At 43.3% G+C, this 18072-nt stretch overlaps 1 protein-coding gene across 1 annotated transcript in view; it reads left to right on the plus strand.

Annotated features, from left to right (window-relative positions):
* tbc1d2b (TBC1 domain family, member 2B) overlaps window positions 1–18072 on the plus strand; it is a 94594-nt gene that overhangs the window by 35323 nt on the left and 41199 nt on the right. The window contains exons 3-5 of the mRNA XM_078429800.1: window positions 6718–6886; window positions 10488–10651; window positions 13555–13772. Of these exons, the coding sequence (XP_078285926.1) occupies window positions 6718–6886; window positions 10488–10651; window positions 13555–13772 (551 nt within the window). The remainder of the gene's footprint in view (window positions 1–6717; window positions 6887–10487; window positions 10652–13554; window positions 13773–18072) is intronic.

Consider the following 18072-nt stretch of genomic DNA (forward strand, 5'->3'; position numbering starts at 1 on the left):
CATAGTTTCCTGAAAGTGGTGTCACAGGTAGATAGGATGTTCAAGAAGGCTTACGGTACATTGACCTTCATCAGTCAGAATATTAGGTATAGAGGTTGGGTTACTTGAACAAGATATTGTTGAGGCCACACTTATTGTGTTCAGTTTTGGTCACCCTACAATAGGAAGGATTTTGTGAAGCTGGAAAGAGTTCAGAGAAGATTTATGAGGATGTTGCCTGGACTTGACGTGCCTGAGCTATAGAGAGAGAGAGAGAGGTTGGGCAGGCTAGGACTTTATATGGAGCATAAGAGGCTGAGGGAAGATCTTATAGAAGTGTATAAGATCATGAGTTGAATAGATAGTGTGGACGCACAGACTCCTTTACTCAGTCTAGGTGAATCAAGAACCAGACAACATAGGTTTATGGTGAGAGGGGAAAGATTTAATAGGAATCGATTTATTAGGGACAACTATTCACACAGTGGGTGGTGGGTACTTAGAACTTACTGCCAGAGGAGGTAGTTGAGGCAGGTAATATAACAACATTTAAAAGACATTTGGACAGGTGCATGGATAGGAAAGGTTTAGAGGGAAAAGGGCCAAATAGATGGGATCTGCAGCGATAGGGCATCTTGGTCACATGGGCCATTTGAGCTGAAGGACCTGGTTCCATGCTGTATGACTCTGACTCTATGATGGGATAACATGCAAAAGAAAGCTTTTCTTTGTACCTTGGTATGCAGGACAACACTAACCCTAAACCTAAAAGCAGTCGAGCACTCACACGACTGGAAGCATTGGAAACATATCAACATCATTCCCTATCTATTGTATCTGCTGTTCCAGATGTCAACTTCTCTGCATCGGCGAGACCAAACGTAGGCTCGGCGATCGTTTCGCTCAACCCCTTCGCTCAGTCCGCCTTAACCAACCTGATCTCCCGGTGGCTCAGCACTTCAACTCCCCCTCCCAGTCTGACCTTTCTGTCATGGGCCTCCTCCATTGTCATAGTGAGGCCCACCGCAAATTGGAGGAACAGCATCTCATATTTTGCTTAGGCAGCTTATACCCCAGCAGTATGAACATTGACTTCTCTAACTTTTGATAGCTCCTCTGTCCCTCTCTTTCCCCTCCCCCTTCACATTTCTCCCACTGTCTTCCTGTCTCCAACTACATCCTTTCTTTGTCCCGCCCCCTCCCCTGCCATCAGTCTGAAGAAGGGTCTCGACCCGAAACGTCACCCATTCCTTCTCTCCTGAGATGCTGCCTGACCCGCTGAGTTACCCCAGCATTTTGTGATATCATTCCCTATCAAGATCCCTTAGGATCCTGTAACTTTTACTAAGATCATTCTTCTTCCTTCTGAATGCAAAGTTTGTTACTAAAGCACATCATCCTCTGGTCTGACTGCCCCTTTGGCTCGAGGCACCGGATGATGCGTGAGATCTTTACAGTGTTGCTCTGCTGCAGGGTAAAGCACATGTGTAGGAAGGAACTGCAGATGCTGGTTTAAACCGAAGATAGACACCAAATGCTGGAGTAACTCAGCGGGACAGGCAGCATCTCTGGAGAGAAGGAATGGGTGACGTTTCGGGTCAAGACCTTTCTTTCTGAAGCTAATGGGTTGATTCAAGGGTTTCAAGGTCAGTTACTTGTCACATGTACCAATGAAGGTACAGTGAAATTCGATTCTCAGTGTAAAACTTGAGTAATGAGGAAGGGTTTGGAGCTACACAAGCTTTCCAGTTTGTGAAGTTGGTGGTTAGTTGAGAAGTGAACTTGAAGGTTAAGTGAGTGAATGGAAACTTCTTCCAAATATAAGTGCCATAAGTACTGAACATGAGGCAGACTTGGATGAAATGAGAGTTGTTGTGGTTGAAATGCGGAAAACTTTAATTTTTGGGTGACTTAGTTATGATAAGTTGGATGCGTCAGTTTCCAAGTATTTCGTGAGCTAGCACTTTTACCATACAATAATTTGCATTTATGTTTGTAACATTTGAATTTTAATTGATGTTTAGAATGAGTTTGTCTTTTTTTCCTTTTGCATTGTGGAAAAGATTGTGATGTGATTGATTGAGTGACAAGGAAGTAAACAGTGTGAATGAGCAGTGAATGGGAAATTGGGGTAAAGATTGCCGGTCTCACTGGTTATTTGGCCTGATGAAGCCTGGTTACAAAAGGCTAAGCTCCCGTGAAGGAACTACCTCACCTCCTCTCACCCCATTCAATAGACAATAGGTGCAGGTGGAGGCCATTCGGCCCTTCGAGCCTACTTCCTGTTCCCATCTACGTTCCTCATCATTGATAAATGGTAGTGAGCTTCACAGGACGGCACGGTGGAAATGCAGGTAATGCCGCTGTCTTACTGCTCCGGCAATCTGGATTTGTTTCTGACCTTCAGCACCGTCCGTGTGGAGTTCACACTTTCTGTCACTGCATGGGTTTCCCCCGGAGAGAAAGGATGGGTGACATTTTGGGTCGGGACCCTTCTTCAGACAACTTCCTCAAGACCGTTGAGTTACTCCAGCACTTTGTGCCTACCTCTGACTGTAACCTCAACTCAGTGTACCCATAGTAACCTTTCATTCCCCTGGTTTATTAAGCATCTAACTACCTCGACTTAAAAAAATATTTAAACATCTGTTTCCGCCATGCTTTAACTGGGAGAATTCCAAAGGTTCTTGACCCCACGAAAGTAAATGTCACGTTTAAAATGAATGACCCCTTATTTTTAGAACAGTTCCATATCCTTCCTATCTGGGCCTTGCAGAGAGACGTTGACTGAGGCGTGGAATAGATTGGTTGCACTTGTTTGCCAGACCAAGAGAACACTTCTAGGTGCTATATTGTTGCTACATAGCATTTGCAACACCTCGGCCAGTTTGTATTGAATTTTAATTCTCAGTGAAGATCATACATGCACTTTGTTTCCTGGAACAGCATTTGTGCTTCCGTTACAGCTGCTGGCTTCTCATTAAACAATTCTCAGGAGAACTTATTAAAATGCAAAAAATTTAAATGATGGCCCTGGCATCCAGGAGGTATAGTTCCCTCCATAACTCCCCAGTGGACACAGGAGCAGAGTTTGTGCAACCACCTGCAAGAGTTTAATTTAGATTAGAGATACAACGCAAGAACAGGCCCATTGGCCCATCGAGTCAATGCCGACCAGCAATCCCCGCACATTAACACTATCCTACACACACTAGGGACAATTTTTATATTTATAACCTATCCAATTAACCTACCATCCTGCACGCTTTGGAGTGTGGGAGGAAACTGAAGATCTTGGAGAAAACCCACACGGGTCATGGGGAGAACATATAAACTCTGTACAGACAGCACCCGTATTCAAGATCGAACCCGGGTCTCTAGCGCTGTAAGGCAGCAACTATACTGCTGCGTCACCGTACATAGTTTGGTATGGTTTGATAGGATGAAGGGATGCAATGGAAACATTTGGAAAATTAGGGCCGTGGAATGAAGGGGAGTTGGATTAGACTGGGCAGTAGTTAGTGCGAGGAGAGTTGGTTATACTGGGCAGTAGTTAGTGTGAGGGGAGTTGGTTATACTGGTCAGTAGTTAGTGTGAGGGGAGTTGGATTAGACTGGGCAGTAGTTAGTGTGAGGGGAGTTGGTTATACTGGGCAGTAGTTAGTGTGAGGGGAGTTGGTTATACTGGTCAGTAGTTAGTGTGAGGGGAGTTGGATTAGACTGGGCAGTAGTTAGTGTGAGGGGAGTTGGATTAGACTGGCCAGTAGTTAGTGTGAGGGGAGTTGGTTATACTGGGCAGTAGTTAGTGTGATGGGGAGTTGGTTATACTGGTCAGTAGTTAGTGTGAGGGGAGTTGGATCAGACTGGGGCAGTAGTTAGTGTGAGGGGAGTTTGATTAGATTGGCCAGTAGTTAGTGTGAGGGGAGTTGGTTATACTGGGATTAGATGGAGTCAGAAGGGGCAGCATAGTGGCGCAGCAGTAGAGTTGCTGCCAGCAGCCCCAGAGAGCGGGTTCATTCCGCTCTTTGTGTGGAGTTTGTACGTCCTTCCTGTGACTGCGTGGGTTTTTGCCAGGTGCTCCGGTTTCCTCCCACAACGTGCAGGTTGGTAGGTGAATTGGCTTCTGTAGATTCTCCCTCATATAGGATAGAACTAGTGTACGGGTGATTGATCGGTGTGGTCGTAGGGCCTGTTTCCATGTGGTATCACTTAACTAAACTAAGGAAGCATTCAATGTTGAAATTGAATTTTTTTTTCAATGGTAAAATAAAAACAGAAATACTCGGCAGGTCGGGCTTTATCTGTGGAGAGAAACCGTTGTTTAGTAAGGAAATGACATAGATTAAAGGAAAAGATAAGTAGTATAAGAAGATAACTGCAGATGCTGGTACAAATCGATTTATTCACAAAATGCTGGAGTAACTCAGCAGGTCAGGTAGCATCTCGGGAGAGAAGGAATGGGTGACGTTTCGGGTCTGAGGAAGGGTCTCGACCCGAAACGTCACCCATTCCTTCTCTCCCGAGATGCTGCCTGACCTGCTGAGTTACTCCAGCATTTTGTGAATAATAGGAAAAGATAATCTAGTTATGCTGTTTGTGGATTTGGGCCCCGTGAAAATGAGTTGAATGATTTCTTATATCAATACAGTTATGACAAATAGTGTTTGATCTGAAACATTGACTGTGTTTCTCATCCCATAGATGCAGCCCATCCTACTGAGTATTTCCAACATTTTCTGCTTTTATACCAGTGTGTGCAGATTTTTAGATTTTTCAGCTGGTGTGCTTAATGAAATAATGCATTTTTAAAAAGTTAGAACCAACCCAACTTGTGAATGTTGCAATGATCTGCTTTACAGCAGCATCTAGTTCCATCTAGTAACACTGTTAATGTTGAAAGTTGCAACCTTTAACCACAATATTCACAAATTGAGCTGTGGTCAGCCTTTAAAGAGAAGTTACATAATTAAAGATGGGTTAAGATGTGTGATCTGGCAGTGCTCGAAGGAAGGTTTTGGAAATAAACCTCTCACTTGCTCCGGGTGCAATTCCGAAGGCAGCTCAAACCTCAATCTGTAGGCCTCATTGCCATGGCGCTCCTGTAGAGTGAAGCGGAGCAGGCTGACTAGGCCTTGAGGCAGGGCTTGATGCTTCACCCCTGGATTCCCCCAGGCAACATGCCATGGAAGGCCTTTCTGTTTCTTAATGACCTCGTTGATCATTGGTCCACCAGTCAAAACACTCACGAGAGAGATCTTCCCTCTGTACTTTGGAATAAAAAGACATCGCTCAGGCTTCATGCCTCGACCCTGCCTCTACTGTTGTTGGGTTTGTTACCATGGAGGAGTTTTCCAGTGGGGAGCTCCACAGCTAAATAGAAATGAGGAGGCATCGTACCATCGCGTCAATCAGGAAGGGGTGGGAGGGACTGAAGGTGGGGTATCAGGAGATGGAGCAGTGTGTGTGCCTTGCTGCTGAGCAGGCACACTGGCCCAACGCCAGTCTTCAGGGGCAGCCTTTCCACGCAAGCACAGAGAACATGTTCCCTTCAGGTTCCCAGCTCAGCAACAGGCAGTGTAGCAAGGGATTCCTGCCATAGCAACACAATAGACAATAGGTGCAGGAGTAGGCCATTCAGCCCTTCGAGCCAGCACCGCCATTCAATGCGATCATGGCTGATCACTCTCAATCAGTACCCCGTTCCTGCCTTCTCCCCATACCCCCTCACTCCACTATCCTTAAGAACTCTATCCAGCTCTCTTGAAAGCATCCAACGAACTGGCCTCCACTGCCTTCTGAGGCAGAGAATTCCACACCTTCACCACTCTCTGACTGAAAAAGTTCTTCCTCATCTCCGTTCTAAATGGCCTACCCCTTATTCTTAAACTGTGGCCCCTTGTTCTGGACTCCCCCAACATTGGGAACATGTTTCCTGCCTCTAATGGGGATGTGTACCAAGCCCAAATCATTGTAAGCTAATTTGGAAGTCTGGAAGATTTCTGGCTATAAGATGATTTTCTTTGTATTGTTGGGTAGCACAAAATACAACGGTGCGCTTTATTCCAGTTCTTTAAAAATATTTACCTCTCTGCCTCTGCTGACAGTAAAATAAGGGTTTTTGGAGTTTAAAACAAATTGTTGGAGGAACTCAGTGAGTCGGGAAACATCTGTTGCAGAAAATGGACAGACGTTGTTTCGGGTTGTCTTTGGATCAGAGTAAAGATGCAGCCTGACCTGCTGAGTTCCTCAGCAGTCTGCTTTTCACTCAAGGTTCCAGCATCTTCAGTCTCGAGTGTCTCCAGGAGTATTTAGAGATCTGCCTTTGAAGTATTGTGGGAAGGCCACTGGTTAAATCTAAAGAAGTCCTGTTGGATGAGAAGAGGAAATTAACAGTTGCTGGAACTTTGCTTTGATAGTCTGACATGAAGCTACATTGTTCATTCCACAGAAAGCTGCTCATCATTACACTGCTAATGATTTAGATCTAATTTTACCAAAATAACAAATCTTCAAATAGAAAGCAGATTACTTTGACAAGATACAGATTGTGTTTTTAATTCAGACTAGCAATATGTTTATTAACTAGATCTTGTTAAGTGCGTTACCACAATGTTATCTCTGCCATCATGTTTTCCACTGTACTCAGAATGTATGTTAACCACCAGCCTGCTTTTGCTGAAGTATGTTAAGGGATGTTAGTACAGTTGCAGACAATAATAAAATTTCATATTAATTCCAGATGCTCCCTTTCCTCCACAAATGCCGGATATTGCTGAGAGTGCAAGAAGTGTATTGGAAAAAGAGGTTGCCCCGGAGACCCTGGTGGGTGAGCGAGCGGCAAACTATCCATCTCCAACAAACCCCACAACCATTAACTTCTCCTTGAAGCACTTGGGCACAGAGATCAGGTGAGGCAACCGTACCCGAGTCACAAACACACAAAGCGCTGGGGTAACTCAGTGGGACAAGCAGCATCTCTGGAGAGAAGGAGTGGGTGACGTTTCGGGTCGAGTCCTTTCTTCATACTGTTAGTGAGTGTGAATGCTCACCAGCTGCCAAATAACCAGAAGGCATACATTTGAAAATCAATAAAATTCTGCAAAAAAAATCAAATATTAAATTTATTCTCAGTACAATTAATCATACAGTGAAATCCCAAGGTAAAAAAAATGAGTAAAAGGGGAATTAACCTTTGAGGAAAATTAAGTCTTATATTCCACTCTTTAAAAATGTGTAATTCTGTTTATTTACTCCTTCCCCAGCTATGCCAGTGTATCCAATCCACTGCAGATTTCAAATGCATTGTTGCGTGTTTTAAACTTTATTTTTGTGCTAACAATTAAATTTAAACGATTTGATCTTGTTGTGGTGCCACCTGAATAACCAATGTTTGCAGTGTTTGACTTTTATAAAAGATGTCACAAAATACACTACATTTACACAGGTAGTTTACAACAATCACTGGCAGCTGGCAACTTATCTGTACATCACTGGGGAAAAAAGGATTCTGGAAACCGCCAGTCTTTTGAAGCTTGTAAGATATCTTCAATTGAGATATGTGAAGTCCCTTGTATGCATAAAGAGTTGAGAAAATAATTTGGGATCAAAAACTAATTGAATTCAGATCCAGCCGGTATACTTCCTTGCAGCCTTTGAAATGGTTCAAGGACGCTATTTAATGCCTTCCCGAACTAAAAACCAAAATGATCTAAAGGCATGGTGATGAAAAGCTGTTTTCCATCATGAAAGCACAGTGGATTAACTATTGCAGCACCACTTGCTTTGAAGTTGATGAGCCAAGCTTGTTATGTCTGAAGTCTGATGAAGGGTCTCGACCCGAAACGTCACCTATTCCTTTTCTCCAGAGATGCTGTCTGACCTGCTGAGTTACTGCAGCATTTTTGCGCCTATCTTCTTGTTATGAAATGTGCTCACTAACCACTGCCAATATCAAAATATCATTAATATTTTGTTGGAAATCTTTCCATTGAAATCTAGTTCTGTAAACAAACTTCTTAAAACAACTTTCATTTGAATCATGCTGTTCAAAATACTTCACAGCTAATCAATTACTGTTGCGTAAATGAGTTCAGGCTTAGTTTTAGGACAGTCCAATGTCCACAATGGGGTAGAGGTGAATTGGACAGCACCCTAGCTAATGGAAGGACCGTTCAGAAGCCTGTTGGCAGAGGGGAAGAAGCTGTTCTTGAGTATGGAGGTGTGCTTTTTCAAGCTTTTGTATCTCCTGTCCAACGGGAGCAAAGAGAAGGAATGGAACAAATCTTTGATTATGTTGGCTGCTTTTCCGAGGCACCGTGAAGTGTAGATGGAGTCAATGGTGGGAAGTCTAGTCTATGATGGAGTGGGCTACATCTACAACTTTTTGTGATTTCTTGCGGCAGCATTTCACAGAGGAAAGTCCCATGAACTGCATTTGACATGAACTATTTGTTAATCTGTTTATATTGGTCAGGTTGGCCAAGGAGTAAATCTGTCTGGGACACCAGGAGGATATTCTTTCTGGGAAAAGTGAGCGGAGGTCTTGGGGTGGTACGGTGGCGCAATGGTAGAGTTGCTGACCTGTAACGCCAAAAACCCGGGTTCAATCCTGACTACGGGTGCTGCCTGGGTGGAGTTTACATTCTCCCCGTGACCGCGTGTGTTTTCTCTGGTTGCTTTGGTTTCCTCCCACACTCCAAAGATTGGTCAGGTTTGTAGGTTAATTGGCTTCGGTAAGTTGTAGAAGTGTCCCTAGTGTGTTGGATAGTGTTTGTGTACGGGTTGATTGCTGGTCGGTGCGGACTCAGCAGGCCGAGGGGCTTGTTTCTGTGCTGTATCTCTAAAGCCTAAAGTCTTAAAATTCACATGGAGGTTTTGGCATTTCATTTGAAATGCCCCTATAAAGATTTACTGCTGCAGTACAAGGGCCCTAATTTCACACATTCCATGGCTTTTCCATTTTGTATCTCTCAGAGAAAAGAGAATCCTTAAATGCAGACAATGTTGGAAGTACTCAGCAGGCCAGGCAGCATTTGTGGAAGGAGAAACCACATGTTTCAGATCAAAGACCTTTCCTAAGAATGGATATTTATTCACAAAATCTAACACAGGATTTTCATTCTAAAACAGTAACTCTTTTACTCTTTCCTTAAAAAGTTTGATTTTCTTGAAAATGAACCACTGGGCCAGGGTTTGGTCACCTGCTCAGTCAAATTAAATGTTTAGTCTTGTGAAGCATATTGGAGCATTTTGATGGCACTATATCCCCCTGGAAGGTGACTCTGGATAGTCAATAGTCAATTTATTTGTCACATACACATAAATGTGCAGTGAAATGAAAGATTACCCACAGTCCAACAATAAGACCAATAAAAATAAACAATAAAAATATGCAATAACACATACAATCATAAACCAACACCAAACAAAAAGAAACATCCATCACGGTGAGTCTCCTCCAGTCATCTCCTCATTGTGATGGAAGGCCAGAATGTCTTTTCCCCTGCCGTCTTCTCCCGCGGTCAGGCTGTTGAAGTTGCCACGTCTGGGCGGTCGTGGCTCCCGACATTGAAGCCCCCGCTGGGCGGAGAAAATCCCGCAGCCTATTCCAGGCCGTGCTGGATGGTGAAAGGTCCACGGTGGGCCGACCCAAGCCCCGCGATCCGGGGCGGGCGAAGACGCTGGCGCTGCCGGAGCTCCCGATGTCGGCCCCCACCCAGGGGCCTGCGGGCTTCCGACGTCCACGCGGCCCGCGGCCGAAGAAACCTCCGGAGATGAGTCGCAGCCGCTCCCGCAGCCTCAGCGCCGCAGATGGTGAGTCCGGTCCGCGGGCTCTGCGAACCAGAGCCCAGGTGGTCCCAGCTGGAGGCCGCCAGCTCCAGGTGTTTGGCTGATTGTAGGCCGCAGCGGGAACGGAGACACGGCCCAGAAACAAAGGTCGCGTCTCCGTTCGGAAGAGACAATTTTACAGTCGTCCCCCCCCCCCCGCCCACACATAACACACAACCACAAAAACACTACATCATACCTAGACACTACAATGAAGACAAAAAACACAAAAGACAAAGCAGCCACAGCCAGACATAAAAACAGCTTTTTTCCCCACGAGTGATAGTTCTACTCACTAATCAAAGTCTGTAGTCTCTTTTTTGCTCTGGTATATTTTCACCCACATGTTTAGACTGTAATGGTGTATCCTTATTGTTTTGATGTGTTATGCTTTATTCTTAATTGTTAACTGTATGTTTGTGTTGTCATTTGTGAGTGGAGCACCAAGGCACATTCCTTGTATATGCACATACTTGGCCAATAAACTTATTCATTCATTCATATATCTGGAGGTGACATTTAGTTCGGTTCATTGTCACGTGTACCAAGGTACAGTAAAAAAGCTTTTCTGTTGCATGCTAACCAGAAACGGAAAGCTTTTCACTGTTGTATGTTGGGCATGATTCCCGTACAAGGCTGGGTAATTTGGGTCATACTCCTGCAATTCTGAATCCATTGCAGAAACTCAATGTCAAATCTGAAACCGGGAAAAGGAAACAATGAAAATCGGAGAAGTATGTTCTACACAGACGATTGGGTGCTGCTGGATCCAACCATGAAAGAGCTGGAAGAAGCTGCAGGGAACGACGAAAAGAGGAAGAAAGAGCCTGCTGAACCAAGTAAAGGTTTGTCATTTGAAATCAAATTTATTCAAAAATAAAGGATTATAGATGGTTTTGTTATAATATGTGTTTCCTTAATGCAAATTGGATCAAGTCAAGAGTGTTTCATTATCATATCACAGGGCAATAATATCACACGATTGATGAATTAGTGAATGCAACTATTGTGTTATGGTAGAATTACCTATTAGATAGATGTGACCTATTAAATACAATATTTCTCTTCTATATTTACCGAGGAGAAAGACAGACTGAGTCTGAAGAAGGGTCTCGCCACGAAACATCACCCATTCCTTCTCTCCGGAGATGCCGCCTGTCCCGCTGAGTTAATCCAGCATTTTGTGTCTATCTTCGGTGTAAACCTGCATCTGCAGTTTCTTCCTACATATCCCACTTAGGTAAAGTTAGATAAAACACTTTAGCTGTTACAAAGCCCATTTCTATGCCAAGAGTTTCCGTCTCCCTTTTGTGGGAAAAATGTCCTGCTGAACAAGTGACATTGAGATGATATTTCTGAGTATTTGGAGTAATTTAAATATTAGCTTTATTAAAGAAATAATATCAAATGCATTTCCTTTCATCTGTCAAAGGAAATGATGAACAGATGTAATTATAAAGATACATCTGCAACATTTCATGCTCAGCTTGAGCTTATTTTCACTATGGATTCAGTGGTGGTTCTAATCAAAACTATGTGATGTATTGCATTGTTAATGCAAATATAATTACAAATTGGAAAGAAAAGAGAAATGCATTGCATAAAATATCAAAGGAATTTGTGGCAAGACAATTTCAGAATTTGCATTCTACATAGAACAGGGTCTTCAGCCCACAATGTCTGTGTCGAACATGATGTCAGGTTAAATAAATCTGATCCATGTCCCTACGTTCCTTGCATATCCATGTGCATATCTAACAGCCTCTTAAATGCCACCATCGTATATGTCTCCACCACCATTCCAGGCAACAGGTTTCAAACACCCACTTGTGTGTTATAAAAAGAAAACTTGCACAGCACATCCCCTTTAAATTTTGGTGTTCTCACTTAAAGTTATGTTCTCTCATCTTTGACATTCAAGTCAAGTCAAGTCAAGTTTATTTGTCACATACACATAAATGTGCAGTGAAATGAAAGATTACCCACAGTCCAACAACAAGAGCAATAAAAATAAGAAATAACACACACAATCAAACAAAACATCCATCATAGTGAGTCTCCTCCAGCCACCTCCTCATTGTGATGGTAGCCAGAATGTCTTTTCTCTTCCCCTGCCGTCTTCTCCCGCGATTCGGGGCGGGCGAAGACGCCACACGTCACACTTCAACAGCCGCACTTCGGGGCGGTCTTGGCTCCCGACATTGAAGCCTCCGCCGGGCAGAGAAAATCCCGCGGCCACGCCGGACAGTGAAAAGTCCGCGGCAGGCCGACCCAAGCCCCGCGACCCAAGCCCCCCCCCCCCCCCACCCTGAGAAAAAGATTCTGACTGTCTACCCTATCTATGCCACTCATTTTTTATATACTTCTCAGATCCCTCTTCAGCCTCTGATGCTCCAAGGAAAATAGTCTGAGCTTGTTTATCCTTTCCGTAGCAAACACCTTCTAAACCAGGTAGCATTTTGGTGACCCTCTTCTGCACCCTCTCCAAAGCGTCTGCATCCTTTCTATAATGGGGCTACCAGTGCTGCACACAAGATACTCCAAATACAGTCGCAAACTCCTATAAAGCTACCAAATGACTTCCTGACTCTTGTACTCCAATGCCTCAATTGTTGAACAAATTAATCAACCAATATAGAGGCTAGCATTCTCAATTTACCTTGAGTTTCAAAATTGGCAAATCACATAGTTGACCATCAGGAGGAATTTATTTAATCATGAATTTAATATCAAAGTAAATCAAAACATGGTTTTTTGGTGTACCAGTTTGCCTTTTGTTTTTTTTACACAAAGATTTAATGAAAGTGTGAACCCAAAACATAGTAAATGTATGCACTGATCGGCAAGGGTGAACCTGGGGTCACTGTGACTCTCGCTGGGCTCCTTCAGCGGTGTGCACAGAGTCTGGCCTGCAGGCGTTGTACGATTCATTTCCCTCAAGCTTCAGTGGATTCATTTTATACTTTGGCGTTACCACATCCAGCACTACATTTCATGTGCCCTCCAGCTATTTAATTTAAGTGGCCTTGTAGAGGCTTTCAAGATGTTATGTTTTCTCAGAGAGAAAGAAAAATGACAGGTAGTTCAATAGCTGAGCTTGTATTTCAAAGGGCTGGCTAAAGATCTTTCTTTCACCGGAACACTGGAACTGGAAAAAAAATGGAGAAAGTTGATTCCAGCCATAATTTAAGAGAGAGTTTGGAAAGTACATCATGATAAGAACCTACAAGGTTATGGGCACTACTGCATAGGATGTGGATATGACTGGCTTTCCAAAAAGGTTACACAGACATGACAGACTAAATGGCCTTTTGAATGCAAATTTCAATTTATTTACCCTTGTACAACAAAATATCCTTTTAATTTGTTGCATCCTACAAATTATATAGTGAATTGCAAGTGGAATTCTAATTTCGCTGATTTTTTTTTATAGCTGCATTTATTTAACAATAGTGTTTGTTAAATCAATTTGCCAGTTCAGATGCAGCTTGAATGAAGGTTTGAGGCTTGGGCTGTTATTCAAGTGACCAAAACTGAGAATCCACGAGGGAACTCGTGGAGTTTAAGGAAAATAAAGTGAAACTCTGGAGATTTTATAAACTTATTTGTGTTTTCAACAACACAAACTGTTTTAGGAAAGTAATCTAAAAGTAAAAAAATAGTAAACATATTAAACATACTTTTGTGCAATTAACTTTAAGTGGCAGTCGTTTCAATAACATTTGGAATGCATTTGTATTTACTGTAGGATCAGCATTTGTTTTTGATTTTGCAAAAGCATCACAAAGAGCTAAACGGCCATTCTTGAGGGATATAATCGGAACATCAAAGTCTCGAAATAGCAGCGAGCCATCTCCCGTAGAGTGTGTCATCACTAACGGAAAGCCTTCTACAGAGATTCAGTCGAGAATTCAAGCTCAACAAGAGGAATTGAACAAAGTGAAAGAAGACCTGAGCAGTCAAAAGGTGAGGTCACAAAGAAGAAGGGTCATGACTCGAAACGTCACCTATCCATGTTCTCCAGAGATGCTGCCTGACCCACTGAGCTATTCCTGGCCTGCATGTGTGTTTTTTTTGGAAACTAGCATCTGCAGTTTCTTGTGTCTACGTCTTAAGGTAGAAGCAGTTTATTGGTGTTAGGGTTGTAAAGTTCTACAGCATGGAACGGGTTCTTAGGTTCAACTTATCCACGCCAACTGGTTGTAAAGATAGACACACATTGCCACAGTAACTCAGCGGGTCAGGCAGCATCTCTGGAAAAAAGGTATAGGTGATGTTTTTGCTTGAGACCTTTCTTCAGACTGAAGTACCCATTTACTTCTGTTTCTTGATGTGTTTGCAAACGGATAATCAGCCGGATAATACTTATCCCTCAGCCAACATATTAACTCATTATTTCATTCTGTTTGTGGGAGCTTGATGTAAAGAAATTAGCTCCTGTATTCCCTCTGTTTTCAGAGACTAAATTTTCAAAGTCATTAACTCTAAATAACTTTGAGGCATCCTGATGTAACAAAGGAAATTGCAAAATTATTTAATGTGCAAATAACCGTTACAAGATCCATACAACTGGCACTGCTGGTGAGGAACATCTCCAAATGTTCCGTTGGACCCATGTGTACTTGTGGAGCAGAATCATGGCTTCTCAGATTACAGTAAACTCAATGGCAGGTGTATGCACAAAGGATCTCTTGTAGCAAGGAGTGATTGAGGAGAGCTGTGTAGGAGAGAGCCCCAGGGGAGTATGTGGTGAAATACTTTATTTGACAAGAGAGGCTTATACTTCTCCTTTTGCCTATGTACAGTATCTTGGGTCTCATCCAGCCCTGTAGTGCTGTTATGTTTAGATGTTCATTGCACTCGTGCAGGTAGTGTAACACAGAGGGGGAGCAGTGAGAGAGCATGTTGCTCCGCAGCTCTAGATGTCAACTTCTTTACATCGGCGAAACCAAACGCAGGCTCGGCGATCGTTTCGCTCAACACCTTCGATCAGTCCGTCTTAACCAACCTGATCTCCCGGTGGCTGAGCACTTCACCTCCCCCTCCCACTCTGACCTTTCTGTCAAGGGCCTCCGCCAGTGCCATAGTGAGGCCCACCGCAAATTGGAGGAACAGCACCTCATATTTTGCTTGGGCAGCTTGCAGCCCAGTGGTATGAACATTGACTTCTCCAACTTTAGATAGCTCCTCTGTCCCTCTCTTCCCCTCCCCTTCCGAGTTCTCCCTCTATCTTCCTGTCTCCATCTATATCCTTCCTTTGTCCCGCCCCCCTGACATCAGTCAGAAGAAGGGTCTCGACCCGAAACGTCACCCATTCCTTCTCTCCTGAGATGCTGCCTGACCTGCTGAGTTACTCCAGCATTTTGTGAATAAATGCACGCGTGCAGGAGTCTGTTTGCATGGACTATTTTATATTGAGGAGATATATTACGGATCACTAGATTACCAGGGAGAGAGGAGCAAATCTGCAGGGAAACAACAAAAATGTCTATAACAACTGATGCCTCTACCTCCTTACAAGGCTTAGGAAGTTCGGCATGTTCCCAATAAATCTCACCAATGTCTAGAGATGTGCCATAGAAAGCATTCTATCGGGATACATCACAGCTTGGTTTGGGAACAGCTCCATCCAAGATCACAAGAAATTGCAGCGAATTCTGGACGCTGCCCAGACCATCACACAAACCAGCCTCCCTTCCATCGACTCCATCTACACCTCATGCTGCCTCGGCAAGGCCAGCAGCTCAGACCATCACACGAACCAACCTCCCTTCCATCGACTCCATCTACACCTCATGCTGCCTCGGCAAGGCCAGCAGCTCAGACCATCACACGAACCAACCTCCCTTCCATCGACTCCATCTACACCTCATGCTGCCTCGGCAAGGCCAGCAGCACAATCAAGGACCAGTCTCACCCCGGCCACTCCCTCTTCTCCCCTCTCCCATCAGGCAAAAGGTATAGAAGTGTGAAAACGCACACCTCCAGATTCAGGGACAGTTTATTCCCAGCTGTTATCAGGCAACTGAATCTTCCTACCACAACTGGAGTGAAGTCTTGTACGACTATCTACCTCATTGGTGACTCTCAGATCATTTTTGTTTGGACCTTACTGGCTTTACCTTGCACTAAACGTTATTCCCTTATGTATGTATACACTGTAAATGGCTCCTTTGTAATCATGTATTGTCTTTCCACTGACTGGTTAGCACGCAACAACTGTTTTTCAATAAACCAAACTGAACTGTTAAGTGATGGTGTTGAGTGAATTCAATTGCTATAAAATTGTTCGAGTAAAGGTCAAAAGAAGTGAGGTGTTTTCTGTAATGTGTTAGCAGGATTTCCTTGATCAGAATGTTTCCTTGACCAGAATGTTTTGGACCAAGTGATTGCTGGATCTGATCCAGTTCTGAGAAATGAGATGAGCGAAGAGCCACAAGCCAAAGAGCTGTGTCAACGGGAGAAGATGTGGGAACAGTGACAATAACGTGATAAGCATGGGTGGTCTTTAAATGTCAAACATTCTGTTGTACGCTAGTTTGTCCCCAATAAAGGGAATGGTAAGGCATTGGACCTCCGGATGATTTAAAAATGGTTTTTAAGGAGAAAGAATGTGTTGTAAACATTGAGGCAAAAGACATATGGAATGCAAAATTAGTCATTTTTTGTCACGTTAGCACAAATAGAGACAACTGTGGCCCCAGGTTGTTTGACCTGGGAGTGGGGTTGGATTTTAGAACTGGCTTAATTTAACATTTAAACCATAAACTGCATCTCCTGGAATTTTACAGTCTGCCTGTGTGAAAAGGTGGAAAATATCAGTCTCTATGGGTTAAAATTAATCAAAAATGTGTAAAGTATTGTCAATGAATTAAGCCGTATTTGATTTAGAAATTATATCTTTGTGACAGCCTTTACCAAATTTCCCGCATGAGAACCTTTCCAGTTAGTTGTGTTTATTTCATTTTAATTGCAAGGACAGACTCCTTGCCTTGCATTTCATATCAAAATTACACGGCTTCTGATGAGTAGGGTCTGAATATACGTCAAATTGCGCAAGAGAACATATTGATTCAGATAAAAATGAATCTTCATGCTCATAATTAAAAGTTAAATTGGAAGTCTTGGAATGATGGTAACAATGGGCTTCAATGTACCATGTCTCAGTTCCATGTTTGCTGATCAGTAACGATTCTTAACTCTGGAGATGTGTGGAAATTGCTATTCAGTAAACCCTCACTATAACGGACCGCATGGGGGGAATGGTGTGCGTTATTGCCGATTGTCTGCCATAATCAGAATAATCAGGTTAATATGTACAGTACTATTAGAAAAGCGGCCAAAACATACACTACACAATAAACAGTAAAGCACAAAATACACAAACCCATGGGACAGCACAGTGGTGCAGCAATAGAGTTGTTACCTTACAGCGCCAGAGGCCCGAGTTTGATGCTGACCTCGGGTGCGTACGGTATGGAGTTTGACGTTCTCCCTGTGACTGCCTGCCTTTTTGCTGGGTGCTCCGGTTTCCTCCCACATTTCATAGACGTGCAGGTATGAATTTAATTGACTTCTGTGAATTGTGTAAAATTCTGTGAATCACAGACCCGGATTCGATCCGTGGTTTACGTGGCCCGGATTCGATCCGAGACCCGGATTCGATCCTGAGTTCAGCTGCTCCCTGTGACTGTGTGGGTTTCCTCCAGGTGCTCTGGTACAGTAGTTCCATCATACACACTAGTGACAGTTCAGTGTATATGATGGAACTATGGTGGTGGTTCTATCTGTCCGCTCATATTGCATTTGCAATGGGGTACAACCTGACAGTAGTTCTATCCTACACACATTGAATTGTCCCTGGTGTGTAAGATAGAATTAGTGTACGGGTAATCGTTGGTCGCTGCACTCTCGGTGTTTCCACATTGTATCTCTGAATTAGGCTAAAATGGTTCAAAAACACTATTCAAATGTGTCATTCTCCAAAGTATTCAAAATGCTTGTATTGGTACAGTAGTAAGGACAGTAGAAGAAACAGAGCAACATCAATGTACAGTATCTGTATCTCTAAAACTAAACTAAAATAAGATTTGAAGATATACACAAAAAGCTGGAGTAATTTAGCGGGTCAGGCAGCATTTCTGGACCCGAAAAAATCTCCTAATCCTTCTCTCCAATGATGCTGTCTAACCCGTGGAGTTACTCCAAATTTTTGTGCCTATCTTCAGTTTAAAGTAGCATCTGCAGTTCCTTCCTGTTTACACAT

The sequence above is a fragment of the Rhinoraja longicauda genome, chromosome 38 (assembly GCF_053455715.1).
Source record: "Rhinoraja longicauda isolate Sanriku21f chromosome 38, sRhiLon1.1, whole genome shotgun sequence".
In the NCBI taxonomy this organism is placed as follows: domain Eukaryota; kingdom Metazoa; phylum Chordata; class Chondrichthyes; order Rajiformes; family Arhynchobatidae; genus Rhinoraja; species Rhinoraja longicauda.